This window comes from Passer domesticus, chromosome 12, assembly GCF_036417665.1.
Source record: "Passer domesticus isolate bPasDom1 chromosome 12, bPasDom1.hap1, whole genome shotgun sequence".
Classification (NCBI taxonomy): Eukaryota; Metazoa; Chordata; class Aves; order Passeriformes; family Passeridae; genus Passer; species Passer domesticus.
The window spans coordinates 17756584-17773687 of NC_087485.1; the positions used below are offsets into that span (position 1 = coordinate 17756584).

Here is a 17104-nt window from a genome sequence, read left to right on the forward strand (position 1 = left end):
CCTCTTACCAGCTACTGTCTCTGCACCTTGGGGTGTTTTATGGATTCTTGCACATTTTGAGATTTGTGGTGTATCATACTTTACTGATGCTGGGTACCTACTCAGGTACTTCTTCCTGTTAAATTTTTGTATGATTTTTTATTTAACTTTAAATGTGCCTTAGGAGTATTAAGTTCATTGCTGGCTAAGACAATCCAAAATCATAGCATACAAAAATTACCTTGTCTTCAAGAAAAGATTAATTTATTTTGTTTGATTCTGAATCTCCCCATTTTTATATAGGTCTGTGCTCATTAGCACAATACCAAACCATTAACTAAGCTTTCACCATTTAACAATAAAGTTACTAGTTAACAAATCTTCTACTCTGTAAGTACCACGCTCAATATAAATTATTGGACATTTTACAAGACTATTATAGACAATATAATTATGCATGATGATTACATACAATGCCAGTGTTCTCCTAATAACCAGAGAGAGACTGTGACAACCAACAAACCTACCTGACTCATGTAAGAGTAAATGAAACACAAAAATTAGCATGTGAAATAAATATTGGATACATGTCTAAAGAGTAAGAAGAGAATACAAAGCATCTGAAATATTAACATGCATTAATATATTAAAACATGGTGAAAGAACTAATGCATTTAAAAATCTTACCTTTTTAGTTTTGCAGGGAACAGCATAAATAGCACTGGTGCTAAAGCTTCCTTCTCTTTTGTCATTACTCTGACAGCTGGACTCTGTCTCTTTATCAGCATCTGAAAAATATGTATCCATGTCCTCATCTTCACCATAATTGCCTGATATTTCCAGGGACTGTAGAGGAGATCTGTCACAACCATCAAGTTTCCAGTTAGACCTGCAAAAAGCAATTTAATGCCTGTTTCAGCACTGCTCACTCTTCAAAAAATGCCACACTAGCAAAGTAGAACCATCTTAAAATATACACAAGTCCAATGAGACAGACATCTAGGCTTCTGTTAGCTGCAAACAAGGAATGTAGTTGTCTTGCTTTCGAGACAAATTTCAGGAGAAAACACCCTGGAATGTGCATTTCCTCTAAAGAGAAAGGGCTTCAATAACCTCCTTTTCTTCTGCCAATGAGAGAAATGGATACCAGGGGGTGAAAGTGAAAAAAACCCCATTTATTAACAAAAAAATAAGGGTGCCTGCAAGGCAGAGAACCAGAAAAAAAAAAAAGAATAAATGCTAAATATTGAAATTGTGGAGCCTTACTGTAGCTGTGATATTTTATGAAAAATCCTCTGCTAGGATTTTTCTTGTTTTGAGGAGTTGAGTGCTTTAAGAAAGAAATGCAAACAATAACTATCTGCTGCTGTGGAATTTAACAAGTGTATTTTCTATTAGTCTATGTAGATTGTTTCCAATTAGTGACTAATCACAGCCACTTATGTTAAAGCGGTGAGCAGTCACAGGATTTTGTTATACATTTTATTTTATTCATGGTCTCTGTAGCTTTCTGATTATTTTTTTCTTTTTGTTTTTTTAGTATAGTTTTAATGTAGTATTTTAATATAATATATAATATAATAAATTAATTTTTTTGAGCAAAATAGAGTTAAGTTTCGTGTCCTCACACATGGGAGGTTCACCACAAGACCTTACCCCCTGAAATCTCACACAAGCCTTGGCTGCCAGCACTGCCCCCTCGGTGCAGCTCTGGCTGCAGGGTGCAGGTGGGTGATTCCTGCTGTGGTGCCAGCCTGGCCCTCTCCCTCACAGACCATGGTGGGTACAGCTGGCACAGGGCATGGAGAAGGCTCCTCCATTACAAACTCACAGTGGCAGCCAGTCCTGTGCCCCTCTGGGTAGAGAAAGGGGCTCTAGCAGGAAACCTCAGCAGCAAGCTGGAACAGCACAGCGGGCTCCCCCGGGACAGCAAGCAAGAGGCAGCAGAAACTCTGCAGCTGTAGCTGAACTTTTTACCTCCTGGAAGGGAGGGGCAAAACAGCTCCGGTGTAGGAAAAACCCCAGAGCAGCAGCCAGGGCAGCATGGAGGGGCCGGGCAGCAGCAGCCCCGCTCCCAAACAGGGCAGAGACTCCCCAGGACTGCCCAGTGGCACTGGCTGGTCCCTGGGCCCAGGCTGTGCAGAGCTCCTGGTGGGAAGCTCTGGGCTTCCCGAAAGCACAGCAGCAAAAGAGGCCAAGCTGGCAAGCTCAGTCACAGTGCCAAAGCAAAAATAACAGTAATAAAAAACACCCCAAAAAACCAACAAAAAAAAACCCAAAAAAACAAAACAATAAACCAAAACAAAAAAACCACCAACAAAACACAACCAACAAAACCCAACCAACCAAAACAAACAAACAAAAACCACAAAAAGAAGCAGGCAAAGCACACAGAAACAGCAGGATCCCTGATCAGTGTGTCCAGTGGAACAAGCCCATGTCCCTCACCCTGCCCCAAACTCCCTCCAGACACCCCGGCTCAGCTCCATTCTTGACAGCCCCCGAGCCAGGGAGTGTGGGGGCTGAAGCAGGGACAGCAGCCACCCTGGGCACAAACTAGACCAAACAGAACAAAAATCCCCAAATGGTATGGGATAATAAACCATCTCCAAGACAGTGTCTATGTGTATACTCTAAAATAGACAATTAACACTGGTAACTACCTTTTCTTCTCTATCTTAAAATGACAGGTTAGAGATAGAAGGTTCCTAATTCTACCAAAAAGACAGTTTGAAATGGTCATTTTAGCACAAAGGAAACATCTTACATGTAATTCAAGTGATTCCTCAGTTCATCACATACTGTAAAATTGATCATCATTTGACAGAAATAGTATGTGATTTTAGTTATGACTGTTATACAATCAAAATCTGCCTCTCTGAAGATTGTATGTGTGACACCACTTTACAAGAAATGGAATAAGCATTGTTAGACACTTCAGACTGAATTTATGATATGGTAAGAAAAAAGTAAGTAGCTGTAACAGCAGGAGTTTGCTGTCACTCTCTGGTAAAACTGATCATTGAGAGATTCCAAGGGATCATTTATCACCACAATTTAGGCATACACTACCCTGTTCTGAGCTCTGTGACTGTTGCATACGGCTCAAGACATTCTTGTTCCAAGTAGGTGGAATCACTCTCAGAAAGGGATCTCTGCCGAGGCTGAGGAATAGCAACAGTGCGCCCTGTTAGTGTTGTTGCAAGGATTGCTGCTGCTAGAGCAGACCTGGAAGGAAACAGAATAAAGCAATGAAGCAATATTGATGCTTTCTCTTTGCAAAATGTCTTCTCTGTTTAATCAAAGCAAAATGCTCCCAGTTAACAAGCATAAACAACACTGAATGCTGTGGGACTGGTTATGAACTACAACCTCCCCAAGTAAAGCACAAAACAGCTTGCTACTGTAATGCAGCTATCCAAGAGTAAGGCACAATATCTACTGTTTCTCCCAAATCACATGCATGCAAATCATGGAGTATACCAAGTTACTTTCCCAAAATTCACATCAATAATTTACAGTATTTAACATTCACTTTAGCCATAACAATACTACCTGTTGTGTTGAAAAGGTCTTCCATGTCCTGCTATTTTGTCTCCATTATTCCCTACTCTAAACCTTTTACTGATGACTCTGAAGTTGTTAATAAATGTTGGCACACTGCAAACCAGGACAAGAAACAGAAGTGCCTATTTGTGTGATGCTGTGGAGTACAGAGAAGGGTATGATGAAAAGGAAAAATAAGTAGTAAGTAAGATTAAAGCAGTGAAATGCTGAGAACTGTAAAATGAATGACAAGAACTTGAAGCCAAAAAGGAAGAAGAAATTAACTAGAAATGTTACAGACACTAAAAAGGCCACAGAAAACAACCAGAATGCAGAAAAAACAGAATAAAAACTGTAAGAAACTACAACTTAAAAGAAAAAGAATTTGCATTTTTCCAGTCCAGTGTGGTGTTACATGCTAGTTTTTAAGTCCCTGGTATGGTAGCAAGGTTTAATTTTTGTTTTTCTAATGAGCTAACATTTCCTGACTCACAGCACTTGTGCTGCTGCAGTCCTACACTCTACTGTAGAAGCCAAATTAAAAATTCCACTAACTTTAAATAGTCAATTTGTCTTTAATTGATTCAGACAAGTCACATGTTTATAACAGTTACTGTCCCAAATATTTACCATGCTTAGGAATGGGGGAAAAAAGTTCAGAGTGAGAAACTTCCCCCCTTAAAAATATATTCCTTTTATGAAAAGTTTTGTGAATACTGTAAAGACATGCAATTCTTCTAACCAGATTTTTCTAGTATGCTACAATACCTGATGAAACAACAAAAAATATATATAAAAAGAGAGAAAAATAATTGAAAAAAAACCCCAAAACCAACACATACCTGGGCCTTTCTGGAGAAGGGTTTGGACTACGAGGGGGAGGGGTGCGGGGAACTGCAGGTTTAGGAGCTATGGTAGCAGCAGGGACCAGGCCGTGAGCTATATGTTTCTAAATGATTTAAAATAAAATTAGTTGACAATGACTTTAAGGATTACAATGAGAAAAAACACAGAACTGAACGTGCACAGAAACTAACAATGCAAAATAATATAAAAAGGAAGAACAATTACATGCAATTAATGTAAACAGAAGACCTGAAATGGCATTTCATTCCCCTTAAAGTCAGAACACCATGTAAAGCTGGCAAGTTCATCTAACATTTATAAACACCTGCTCTTGAAGGTTAGAAATGTAATTTACATGAGACCCATGAATGTACATTTTCTATCCACTATATCACAATTTGCAAAACCAGAATTTCAACTTACTCATCTTTTTCCTACAGATATACAAGAAAAACTAGACTAGAAAATAACTTTTTTCAAAATATCTGAATGCTGCTTCAGAGTAATAATATTAGTCCCTTTCGTCTACAGTTTGTCAATCCTCAGTCATAGCAGTATGAGATGGAAAAAACAAAACTCTACCACTAAGCCTTGCAGTCAAAGGTTCAACCTTAATTATAAAGAAACCAAATAACCAATAGATTTTTTTCATCAGCAAGCACAGTAATTTTTTTTAAAAGATGGTATAACATTAAAAACCAGCTCAGAAAAACTGGGACCAGAGTTCCTAAAAAAGTACTGTGAAGGAAACTGTATACTGGTTGGAAGGGAGCTCTGGAGCTTGTCCAGCTCAAGTTCCTGCTCAAAGCTGGGTCAGCCAGGAGAGGGCTGCTGGGTGTCCTGTCCAGTCCTGTCTTGTGTATCTCCAACCTGGCCAGTGCTGAACCACCTCAGAGTATTTTATTATTATGTTTAACTTGAATTGTCTGTGCTTGAGCTTGTGCTCATTACCTCTCCAGGCATCAGAAAATACTATGCCACAATAAATCCATCACCTTTGGGCAGATGTTACTTTTCCATGGAGTGAAACAGGCTAAGCTCCTGCTATTTCTGCTACAGATCTTTTTTCCCCAAATTATTCTTTAATTCACTTCTCCAACAGGAGAATTAAGACACAAGCTGGGAAGTATTTCTGGTTTTACATGAAGTCACATGAAAGAATTGTCCGTGGTGCCTGTCCTGTGGTGCATTAAAAGACTGCATTTTTCCTCAGTCATGCAAACATACTGCTCCCTAATCCTACACGTGTGTCTGGCATGAAACGTTTTCGTTTACTACAGCTACTGACTGTAGACACGACTATGACTGACCCTGCTAAGGCTACCAGGGAACACTGCTGAAGTAAAGTCATCCCACGGTAAAAGCATGACAACAACAGAAGATCAATACTTTCACTGTAGTAATAAACAAAACTTCAGTTAGTTCAAGTACGTTGGAAGAGAACACCCGCACAACTGCTGACAACCGGACAGCCTTTGTGCGCTCTGGGCCGTCGATCAGAACTTTTACAAGTTCACTTTACAGCACCGAACTTCGAGGATCGCGAGCTGCACTGCCAGCCCGGCCAGAGCCCAGGGCTTGGGAAGGGGAAGGGAAACTCGGCGTTCCTGAAAAGCCAGGCAGGCCCGGCACTGAGGGCAAGGAACGCACCAGCCTCCAGACACCACTCTGTCTTAATTTTTCTCCCCGATTTTCACTTTAAAGTGCTCAGCGACCACCGGCATCAGCCGCAGAAACCACCCCTCGTCCCAGCCGCGCCCTGAACGCTGTCCCCCTCACGGTGACGCGCCAGGCACAGCGATACTCACGAAGGGGCCCCTCCGGCCTCTCCGGAACAGGAACGCCATCAGCACGGGAGGGCTCCAGCCACCGCCTCACGGCCGCTTCCCCGCCGCGTCGGACGCTTCGCCTTCGCGACCCGCCTGCAAACAAGGCCCCGGCGGATTCGCTGCGGGCCCGCGCTCCTCCAGTCAGCGCGGGCCTTGCTCACCCTCGGCCGGCCGTAGCAACCGCCCCGGGTGAGGCCCGCCCTCCGCTCCTCCGCCCTCCGCTCCTCCTCCGCCCGCGGCCTGCGGAGCTCCCGCTGCCGCTTCCCGGCCCCACTGCCCGGCCGGCCCTTGGCTGCCGCGGCCGGCTCCTGCGGCCTCTGCCCGCTCCCCAGAGGGGCTCCGCCGTGGGGTGTGTTTCGGTGTGCGTGTTTGCGGTGCACCGGCTTGTCCGTGGTGCCTGTCCTTTAGATCATGCCTTGGCCTCCAAGGCTCGTTAAAAGTCAGAACACCGCGTAAAGCTGGCAAACCTGAACGTAATCTCTCCCAGCAGCTGCCTGGTAATCGTTGGTGTGGAGACTGCCACCAGCTGAGGGATGGAGCGGCGTATGGAGTTGGCTGTGTAATTCAGGAAGATTTCCTCCCAGCAAGCTGGATGAAGGTATGGAAAAGGCAATGTGGGTTTTTTCATCATCTGTGTGTTTTAATTCAGGCGTTTTTTAGACTGAGTGGTAGAGCTGAAAGTGGAATTTGCAGGCTAACACGACAGTCTGTGTTAAAGTGAACAGAATTGCTGGCCGATTTTGATATGTTCACCTTAGCTTAAGAAAGCTTGAGGAAGGAAATCATGTCTCTTCCAGAATATTGCAGCCTAAGTTTATGATTAAAATTTGATTAAATTAATTATTATTAAAATTTTAAAGCTTGGAACAGGTTTGTAAAATGTGTCGCTGCTTTTCCACATTTCTTTCTAGGGTGTAACTGCTAGTGAAGGAGGATTTTAAAGGAGGTCTGATGACAACAAAAGCAAAGTCTCCTGTGACAGCAGAATCTATAGTTGTCCCTTACGGGCATGTGATTGGGAATGAGAAGTGGAGAGGGTCAGAGCTAGCCCAAAGGCTGCAAGGTAAGCACAGATTGGAAGAGGGAAAGCAAGTCAGGAAAAGCATTCCCCTCTCTTGCCCGAATGCTGAGAACAGCTGGAATGTGCGTGCCTGACTGGTCCTATATTTATGGTGTGGACTGTGTTAGCAGGCTGAGAGATCCCAGTTGTTTGTCAAGTATCTGTGTGGTCAGCTCAGTTTTCACAGCTGCAGGGAAGCAGCAGAATCTGCTGTTGTGGAGCTTTGCAGATTTGCATCTCCACTGAACTCCCTTGAATTTACATCTGCACTCTGCTACCATCTTTCTGGCACAACAAACTAAGTTATGATGCTCCCTCCAGAAAAGCATGTGATATTTTTGTTCAAGTCCAGAGTTTACTGAGCAGCTCTAGTACTTTTAAATCTGTAAGCAGATTGGAACTGCTATTAATTTGCATTATTAAAGACATCGCACAGTAGTTTGGACTGCTTGTAATAGATTTACTTAAAGGGAGAAAAGGCTTTCTATAAAGTTCATTATCAAATCACTAGAATTATTGACACTTTAGGAAGACTGTGCTGTGAAATAATTGTTAGTATATTTTTAACCACTGTATTTTTTCTTCTAACAATCTCACCCTAAGGGAAAGTTAGACTCATCTTTGAAGATGGCTTGGGACTGGTGGACTTTCATCTTTCAAACAGAACTTGCATTTTACTTATTTCTGAAGCAGATTTGGTTGCAGGGGATGAATTCAAACGAAGATTGGTTAGGTTCAGAAATGTAAGTGCTATATAAAGTTTTCATTAGATACTTGTTTATTCCATGCTTCTGAAAACATTCTTCTTGTGTTATTTTTAAAAATTCCACTGAAGATAACCTTTTGGCATAATTTTCACCTGGAAACAGAAAAATTCTGCAGCTGCATTACACCTCTATCCTGTTGCTGCAACTTATGTTCTTCCTCTGATTTGCTATTAGGCAGCTCATACTTGAATTTCCTCTGTTACATTGTATTAACTTGTCATTAACAAGGTTTTTTCTAATATCTTTTTCCTTTCAATACAGGCCAGCAGTCTTAGGGGAATTGTAATCGTAGAGAAAACCCAAATCAGTGATCAGTACTACCTAGGAGTACAAAAACTTGTTGTACTCGAACTTGGGATGGTGTTGCTTCCTGTGGCAAATCAAGGAGAAGCTTCTCAGCTTATTATTCAACTAGTAAGTTTCTATGTTATTTTAAAATATGAGATATAAAGCAAAGCAGGTAGATCTCCCCAGTGATCATTTCAGAGAGAATGCATAGGATCTTAAAGGAGCACAACATCATTTGAATGTAAGGAATAAATCTTCTGCAACAGTGACACAGTAGTGTAGTTCAGTGGGAAGAAGGCTCATTTGGGAACAAAGAAAAAGGGCTGAAGAATATGCTCCTGGATTTTTTAAATGTAATCTTGTACGAGGTGCCACTAGGTAGCATTAGGCAAATGTCACTGTCAAAATCAACTTGAGATTTTGCTTTCTCTGAGGCTAGGGAAACTTTTTAAATTGTTTCTTGTTACCCTTTCTCTGACTGCATCAAAAAGATGACAGAAATACTTGTTTTCATTTGTTGTTGCTATTAAGAAATGGATTGTTTAGTAAGGTTTTGCTCAACTGCATCCCGTAAGGGAGCACGCCCAAGGAGGGAGGTTGTGTTTACAGCTGCCTGGGATTGCACTGAACTGTTCAGAGCTGAAGCGAGTACATCTGGCCCGGGGCTGTGCCAGAAGCTGGGTGTCGCTGACGGCTCTGTCTGTTGGCAGGTGCGGGAGCAGAGCCGGGAGCGCGGTGCCAACCCCTTCCTCGGCGGGCAGCGCGGGCGGCCGGCCGAGCCCGCCGTGCTGCAGGCCGTGCAGCGCATCCCCGGCGTCGGGAGGACGAAGGCGCTGCTCTTGCTGCAGCGCTTCGGGAGCATCCAGCGCCTCTGCAACGCAGACATGCGGCAGCTCGAGCGAGCAGTTGGACAAACAGGAGCACAACAAATTTATACTTTTTTACATTCCTGACGTGCACACGCAGTGGTATTTTGCAAAACAAAAATTTGGGATTTTTCTTCTGAGTTATAAAAGTTTGCTTTTAATAACCACCTATTTTGCTGAGTTCTGTAATCATGGCCAGCAGAAACTGGACTCTGATGCTTCTTTTTTACATCTGCTCTGTTCATATAGATTAAGCTGTGCAAATTGCCTTGGAAAGAAGTCTGTATTTTGCATCCATCCGGAACAAATAAAAACCAAGAAAGCTGTGTTTTTCAGCATCTGTGTCAAAAAATGGAAGAGCAATCAGCTTGCTGACTTTGGACTTCAAGAAAAAAAACCACCATATGAATATGTGCATAGTAACTTCTCAGTAACTGGAAATATGTTACACGTGTTTAAAAAGTTTGCATATATATATGCTTTATAGCAACATCTTTGATTTACAGCTTTTTGGAGTTCCTTTGGAAAGTCCTACTGGAAAACACATTTGACTTCACACTAATTTTTTGTCTGGTCACCACTCCATTTCATGGGGCATTAACAAATTTATTCCCGTGTGTCTGATACCCAAAATACTGGTTGATTCATGTTGTTCTTCTGAATATAGATTGGCATACTAGTAATAAATTACAAAATATTTTGATAAATTGTAACTTCTAATATGTTAATTATACTATGAATCATACTATTATATACACTACGAAGAAAATAAAATGGGAAGCTTTGAACAAAATTCCTAATTCATACTACTCTTCCAGTATTAATATTTTGAAAATCTATTTGTGAAGAAGATTGATTTTCCTGACATCTTGCATTTTAAGTTATATTTTTATCCTATTTTTAAGGGTAAAATTGCCTTTTTCCTTGAGGAGGTGTGTGAACAGCATCTCTCATACCACTTGGGAGTTTGGACCACAGCAGGAAGGCAGCTGAGGATTTTCCACTCCCTGTTGTGGGAGCCTTGGCACCTCTGAAAGCCCTCTCCTACACTGGTTAGCATGGACAGCAGGTGGACCTGCTATTTATACTGATTCTATACTTGGGATGAAAATTTGTCTATAACTTAGACATAATTATTGCATTTAGTGAATAATAAACATCAGAGTTTCCAAAAGTACAGGAAAAGATACTAAGGTGGTTTTTTTTTTTTTTAGGCAACTAGGGAGTACTTTAAGTTTCTTTATACATGGATTTGCTCAGATTTTATTCTTCTAAGGTTTTGTCACTTGGCTATGAAGACTGCATTTCACACCTAAAGGCATGTGGCTGTTGTGTTGCAAGACAAACACCTTCTCCCTATGGCAAATGGCTATCTGCCCAGTGCATTCAACACAGTTCAGCTAAGTAGCAGCAATTAATATTAATGGAGTTACAGGCTGTACTACTAATCCATTGCCAACCTTTCTTTTTAGGGCTTTACAGCAGCCTTATTCATCCTTGTGGGTAGACACTTGGTACAAAAATTCCTGTGGCTTGAGCAAGAACATAAGGCACTCACTCCTTTCACTGCTAGTTAAGTTAGCTGTTGGCTCCCACTCAGTGTGGAATGAGTCTTCAGTGAGCTGACAGAAAACCAAGAGTGTATGTCTGGCACCCGAGAGGTCCACATTTTGACTTGAATTGAGGGCTGTGTTTTAAATTTAAAATGCCAAGCTTTCCTCAAGGACAAGTGGGTGTGATGATGGGAAGGGAAAGACAATTATTTAGGAGCTAAGAAGGAAAGTATTTCCAGGAAGAGTAGTGGTTTCAGAGAAATGAAGAACTGCAAGGGTGATTGCTGGGACTTTGCTAAAGTTTTAAGTACTTGGATAGCAATTTCAGCACACAGGCAAAGTAAATCTCATCTGCACGGAACACTGTGAGGCAGGGCTGTGCAGATCAGGGTCTGGCTGCTGCTCTTTGTGTGTGTAAAAGAAGCGCTACTCCCAATATACCTAAAGAGCAATTGCTGAGAATAGGCAAGTCAGAAGAAATTTACAACTTTTTTTTTAATGTAACCTTTACAGGGAAACTGGAAATATGTTTACACTCTTTGTAAGGAAGTTGGTTTTAAAGTCTTAGTTGATATTGCACAATACAGGAACTTTTCTTCAAAGTTTCTTAGATCTCTGTAAGCAACATTAGAGAAACACACAAGAGGTATGGCACCAGTAAATAGAAAAAACCTGTAAATTATGCTTTATCATGCAAGCTGAAGCAGAATCAAAAAGCTACTAGTAAATGGCAGCATCTGATTTTTATTCTTAAATAAGGGTCATCAAGATATTTACACCTACTACATAAGAAATTAAAAATAAATGACAACTTTAAAGTTTACACTGAGATGCAGATTTTTGTGTAAATTTTAAGTATCTATCTACTCTGTAGATGGCAAAGTTAACTAACACTACAGTGTTAGCAATTTTCAATTAATTTAAGGAAATAATAGAAGAATCTCAAAGAAATGCTCACCAGTTATTTTTTGTCCCCCTCCTTACTACAGATACAGCTTGCTCATTAATTTTTCCAAGGGCAGATTTTTTTTTTGCTTGATGTGATAGTAAATAAATACCCTGCCACTTAGCACAAGTACTTATTTTATCATATTTTAAAGCATCACTGCAATTTATGTGCCCTTGAATCAATAATATGTCCATTTTGAGATTTGTTTCACAGCTATCAATTTTATCAAGACAAGTGAGATGCAAGTCTTAGGGCAAATAGGTCAAAGTTTGGAATAAAGCCTGTTTTTAACAACTGAATCAACAGGCATTTAAAATGTTACCTAAATCAGAAAAAGAAGAGAGTAAAAGCCTTTTGGAGTTCAAAAGACCTTTTAAATTTTAAGCCTTGTAATTCTCTTCCAGAATTAAATTACCTGTTCAGTAGGCCACACCTAGTACTGAGGAAGCACCTCTGCATAAAAACACAACTCCGTGACACTGTTGCTTGGCACAAGATTGTTTCTCTGAATATTATTATTCCCTCTCACCTGTGGTTTGTTAAGATAATTCTTCAAAGTAGTGTTAAGTGATTTATTATTGACTCTAAACTTTTTAAGAGCAAAATCATTCTTTGATTTGTCCCCTATTATTTTGCAGTCAGCATCAAGTTTGTAATAAATAACTCCCATCTAGCATAGTTATGACTATTTTTATGAAAAAACAGTCGTAATTGTATTTTGAAACCCCAAAGGAGTCCAGTCCTCATGTAAGCAATTCTATAATCTACATCTTGTTATTGCATACCTCCCAAACAACTTCATTCTAACCTTCAAATACTTCAGTTTTGCAGTTTCTGCCAGCTTCTGACCGTAAGTGGCTCAATGCACAGCAAATGAAGTCACCGGTATTTGTCTGAGTTTATACGTACGTGTGTGAAGAGAAAATTGATCAATATTTTTATCTTCATTTTAAACAAAAGTCACATTAACAGATACTTCTGAAAGATTCAGTACAATGAACTTTCTGTATTGAAAAGTGTGAAGGGAGAAAGCTTCTTCTTATTCTGAGAACTTCCAGCCACAGCTGAAGGAAGGCAGAGTGTACTTGCAGCTTTCTGTCTGTTTTTAGTTCCCCAACTTAGAAAAGGGAGTTTTAGTGGGGCTTTCTTGGTCTGATCCATTTTATCCTCGTCCATGGCTAAACAAATTAAGGAGTATGTCTTCTGCATTCCCATAGAGTAAGTTGCACTCTTGCTGTGCTGTGGGAAAAAGAGAACCATGGTAAGAATCACTCATCCAAAATGGGTCAAAATTTTGACAGTAACAAAAGGTTCCTGTGCAAACAGTTTTCCAGGGCAGACTGCAGCAGGCTTTCTGTGCTAATGACATCACTGAGCACAAGGCCCTTCAGAGTGCTGTGACCCTGGCATTTTGCACATGTAGACTCAAAGGTATACCCTGCAAAGCATAAAGGAACTTGTGAATCTTTTCCTGGGCTGTTAAACATTTACTGGCTTCTAGCATAACTATTTAATATCCACACTAACCTCCCTACAAAGCTCAAGTATGTAATTCCTGCACAGATGTGACGGGGAGTACTTTTGCTGTTTTTGGACAGGTTCTATACAGATCACAGCTACAGGAGCTCCTGTGTGACATTCTCCTGGGATACCCGAAAGGCACAGCCTCCTCTGGCTCCTCTTAGCTCTGCCCTGAAACAATTTGATTATATTCTAGCCTTTTCTTTCCAGTTGCAACTTGGAATGGCAGATTCAGAATTCCTTATGTTCAATAAGGAAAACCAATTTTAACAAAACAAGAAAACCGAACAGCAGCAGGGGCACCTTAATAACTTCTCAGGCAACATTACTTGAGTGTCTAAGCTTGCCAGGGAATGTTAAAAACATGAAGCAGTGGATTTAGCTGAACTACAGGCTCTTTCACACAACTAATAAGTTATTTAGAGTTTAATATTTTTTAGTCTTGTGATGACTTTCCCTTAGTCTAAAGCTTCTATAGTAACTTTGTAACTGACTAGACAGTTAAAAGTTCACCAAAATAAGAAAAATACATAAAATAATCCATGGTCTAATATAAAAGCCACAGATAATTCAAAACAACAATGGACAGAAAATAAACATGTCTTAGATGTTGTATTTCATTCCATTATTGTTTCATTGTGGTTTTTCCACTGCTGAAGAGGGTAATGCCTTCACCCTCTGGGACAAGTTAATAAACTAGGTCTTGAATTTTTTCATGCAATTAATCTAAGTAGCTGCACTACAAAAAAGTCCACCACCCACCCAACCATTCTTATGCAGACAGAGTGCTTTAGTTTGCTAGGTCACAGTGGTTTAAACAGGTGGTTTAAAACTGAACACACATCTGAAGGCTTTATATATTCACAGGCTGAGGGGGATATCTGACTACAGGAAAGTAAACTGTAATCAGGAACTGAAGGCAGGCAAGTGACAAAACTCTAGCATATCAAATCTGGCAATTTGCCTCATTACATACCAAAGATGCTGTTGTATCCTGGCAACTGATAACCTCAATCTCCACAGGCTCCTTTCCCACACTTTTCAATTTTTCCAGCACTTCACTGACACCGAGCCACTTGCAATCCATGCCACCAACTGATACAATGTAGTCACCTTCTTTTAGGCCTGCTGACTGTCAAAAAATTTGGCACAGGTTATTATCCAGAATTACAGACATGTAAAATGTTTTTGCCATCACAGAGTATCTGCCCCAAAGGCATTTCACTCTTCGATGCTACAAACCCATTCTCTAGCCATGTGCAACTTTCTCAAGTACACAAACTACCTCTGGAGTTACCATTGATGTGATTCTGCTATAATCAAATGCTGGCTGGTTTTATGTTCTTTTCACTTTTCTCCTTAAGTAAATGAAACCTAGGTTTTGCTATGCTGTTGTCCCCCAGAAGACATTTTCTGCAGTGTTTAGTTCTTTTTCTTCATTATTTTTATTTGTATTTCTGTGGTTACTTCTGCCTTTTCTGTAAGTAAACTGCTTTTCACTGCATGCTGCTTTATCCCTTTGAATTTTCCCTGGAAGAACAACATTACAAGCCAATAAAATATTCTTGCCCTTCTTTCCTTAGGCAGACACTACACCTTGCATTCCCTTCCTGATCCTTATTCTTGTTGCTACCTTTTGCAGTATTTATCCCTTCTAACTTCCCGAGTAAGACAGGAAGTAACATTTGCTTTTATTATTTGTGACTTTTTACAAATGAACAGAGAAAGAAATCAACTCTAGTTTCATGTGATGTTGGGGATATGGGTACTTTAAGAATCTGCAGCATATATAGCACTCAAAATGCATTCACATTATATGAATTTACTATCCTAATGTATAGAACTCAATAAATACTCCATCCATGAGTATGAAGTAGCTAAAGGTACATTTTGATGCTAGAGTCTGCAGAGAAATTGTTCACATCACACCAATATACTTACAGCTGCAGAACAAACTGGATCAAGACAATAAACCTGCACTGGTGAGCCTCCTTTCAGACTGAATCCAAGCTCTCCTGCTTCATGGTGAAGGCAAATGGTCCGTGGGGCTGTCCATCTCTGCTTGGCTGAGAACACTGTCAGTGGGCCCTGCAGGGAACACAACAGCACTCTGTGCTTTACTGTCACTTGTGAGCATTTCTGCTTTTGTAAGTCATAATGCTTTAAGCTCATCTATTGTAGATTTTACTCAGGTTAACTCCCAGCTAATTCCCCAGAAATGCAAAGGGATTTCTTGACTGTTCAGTTGGTACTTCACACAGAGTGGGATAAAGGCAACTGCCAAGTTGTTCCAGGATCTCTGTTAAGGTGAGCAGGATCTTCTGGCTGCAGAGGCTGTAAGGTTCTGTATTATTCCATGTCAGAGGAGATAAACTGATTCATGAAACATTGCATATTCTGATCCTAACCATATTCCCAAGTTTCTTTTGCTCACTGACACATACAGAGCCAGCTGAAAGACTGTCTGTGTCACATGCAAGTCACATGTTCTGCATGCCTGTCTCCACAAACTAGGTATCACTCCCTCCCCTTAAATTGTGTGCAATTATCTCTTGAGACTTCATGGGACTTTTATGAAGGTTTTCAAGACTGAATGTTGTGCAAGCCATACAGAAATAGCACTTCTTTGCTTCTCTCAAGTTGACTTATACCTCTAAAGCTAGGAGGGATTTCTACAATAGCTTCTGAAAAAAACTAAATTATTACAGGATCATTTTTTCAGGCTAAAATACTTGTGTCCCTTCCCTCATGTTAAGAGTGAATTTATTGCTGCTATCAAAATGGCAGAGGTTGGTCAGCATCAGTGTGTTGTTACATACCAGCTTGTGAAAGAAGTCTTTAACTTTCACCTTGGAAAACTGAGGAGCAATTGCTTCTATTTTATGTTCTGTTTTAGCTGAAATAAAAAGAAAACAAAATTAAGTTTCTTTTAAGTATTAGTTAAAACACATCAATATTTATTTTTCTTGCATTCCAAGCTACATAGGAATTTGTCCTAAATTCTTACTAGGCTGTGGAAAAATTAATCTTTGTGGAATTTTGTTAGATATCAGAACTGCCTTAAAAATGTCTTCAGAGCTCACAGTATTAATATGGAAAACTTGAAAAAAAATCCCTCAGAATAAAATTATGCTATTCCCATCTTTATTTTATTTGTCTTTGAGAAGTTTTTAAAACCAGCACTCATAGTTTCCTACTGCATCCAAAGAGGAAAATGTAGTATGAGCTGGACTAAGGTAGAAAAAAAAACCAAAAAAAACAGCAGTCAAATTGAGTTAACAACCCAATTTAGTACAAGAGTCAGGCTCAAGAAACAGTTACTGTAATTTTCCCCCATATAATTTTAACTTTTCAAGTTTCCCCATTTTTTTCTAGCTCACAAGATAGAATCCAGCTTTTTTTGGTGACTAACTAACCACCATTGTTATCTACCCCAAAAAACGGTGTTGCTAGAGATAAAAATACTGTAAAACAGTTCTAACAAAATAATTTACAATAAACTGACCAAAATATATTGATCTGTGACTGAGGAAACATGTAAGAAATCAGAACTTGTGGAAGAGGTTTTACAATGACTTCTGTGAGCCAAAGAGAAATTAGAAAAGAGGATCCATGTTTACCTCTGAAAGAATGTCCTACCAAGGTTGTTGACAGGGAAAACAAGAAAGAAAGAAGGATAAATAAGAGAAACCTGCACATGTCTATTCCAATGAGCACTTTGTTTGTCTCTTCTGACCAATGAATAAAGAGTAAACTTATGAGCTTTGTAAGAATGTATAAAAAGCATGCATGCTAGAACAAAAACAGGCTTGAAGCCTTCTGAAAATGGAGTGCTGCTTTGTATTGTCTCCATCTCAACTACAACAGGAACTCGACAAATGTACAGTTTATTTATATTCT

The 17104-nt window shown here is 40.0% G+C and overlaps 3 protein-coding genes across 10 annotated transcripts in view; 1 reads left to right on the top strand and 2 right to left on the bottom strand.

The window, feature by feature from the left end:
- Positions 1-6365, bottom strand: part of CEP89 (centrosomal protein 89) — a 30175-nt gene extending 23810 nt beyond the window's left edge. Inside the window, exons 1-4 of one of the 6 annotated variants that reach the window (XM_064386864.1) lie at positions 6180-6365; positions 4368-4474; positions 3052-3207; positions 667-868 (exon numbers count right to left, since the gene is read on the bottom strand). In XM_064386864.1, the coding sequence (XP_064242934.1) occupies positions 667-868; positions 3052-3207; positions 4368-4474; positions 6180-6218 (504 nt within the window). In that variant the 5' untranslated portion in view covers positions 6219-6365. Of the gene's footprint in view, positions 1-666; positions 869-3051; positions 3208-3534; positions 4310-4367; positions 4475-5681; positions 5905-6179 lie in introns of those variants that run through there. The other 5 variants (XM_064386865.1, XM_064386863.1, XM_064386862.1 and 2 more) reach the window with 5 other exon arrangements.
- On the top strand, positions 6250-9909 carry FAAP24 (FA core complex associated protein 24). 3 transcript variants are annotated; one of them, XM_064386871.1, is made up of 6 exons: positions 6250-6389; positions 6691-6798; positions 7112-7263; positions 7864-8003; positions 8289-8441; positions 9026-9909. In XM_064386871.1, the coding sequence occupies exons 3-6, from the start codon at positions 7152-7154 to the stop codon at positions 9266-9268; spliced, it is 648 nt and encodes a 215-aa protein (XP_064242941.1). In that variant the 5' UTR covers positions 6250-6389; positions 6691-6798; positions 7112-7151; the 3' UTR covers positions 9269-9909. The 3 variants fall into 3 exon arrangements, with proteins under 3 accessions (XP_064242941.1, XP_064242940.1, XP_064242942.1); XM_064386870.1 differs by lacking the exon at positions 6250-6389 and adding an exon at positions 6402-6549; XM_064386872.1 differs by lacking the exon at positions 6250-6389 and adding an exon at positions 6541-6559.
- A 1302-nt stretch (positions 9910-11211) lies between these two features.
- Positions 11212-17104, bottom strand: part of RHPN2 (rhophilin Rho GTPase binding protein 2) — a 31207-nt gene continuing 25314 nt past the window's right edge. The window contains exons 12-15 of the mRNA XM_064386868.1: positions 16024-16100; positions 15146-15292; positions 14181-14336; positions 11212-12922 (exon numbers count right to left, since the gene is read on the bottom strand). Of these exons, the coding sequence (XP_064242938.1) occupies positions 12671-12922; positions 14181-14336; positions 15146-15292; positions 16024-16100 (632 nt within the window). The 3' untranslated portion in view covers positions 11212-12670. The remainder of the gene's footprint in view (positions 12923-14180; positions 14337-15145; positions 15293-16023; positions 16101-17104) is intronic.

Bases quoted from the DNA above. Each gene is read 5' to 3' on its own strand.
- FAAP24 (XM_064386871.1), top strand. From the start codon at position 7,152: ATGACAACAAAAGCAAAGTCTCCTGTGACAGCAGAATCTATAGTTGTC. The intron at 7,264-7,863 runs GTAAGCACAGAT...TCTCACCCTAAG, and splicing joins GCTAGCCCAAAGGCTGCAAG to GGAAAGTTAGACTCATCTTT. The intron at 8,442-9,025 runs GTAAGTTTCTAT...GTCTGTTGGCAG, and splicing joins CTCAGCTTATTATTCAACTA to GTGCGGGAGCAGAGCCGGGA.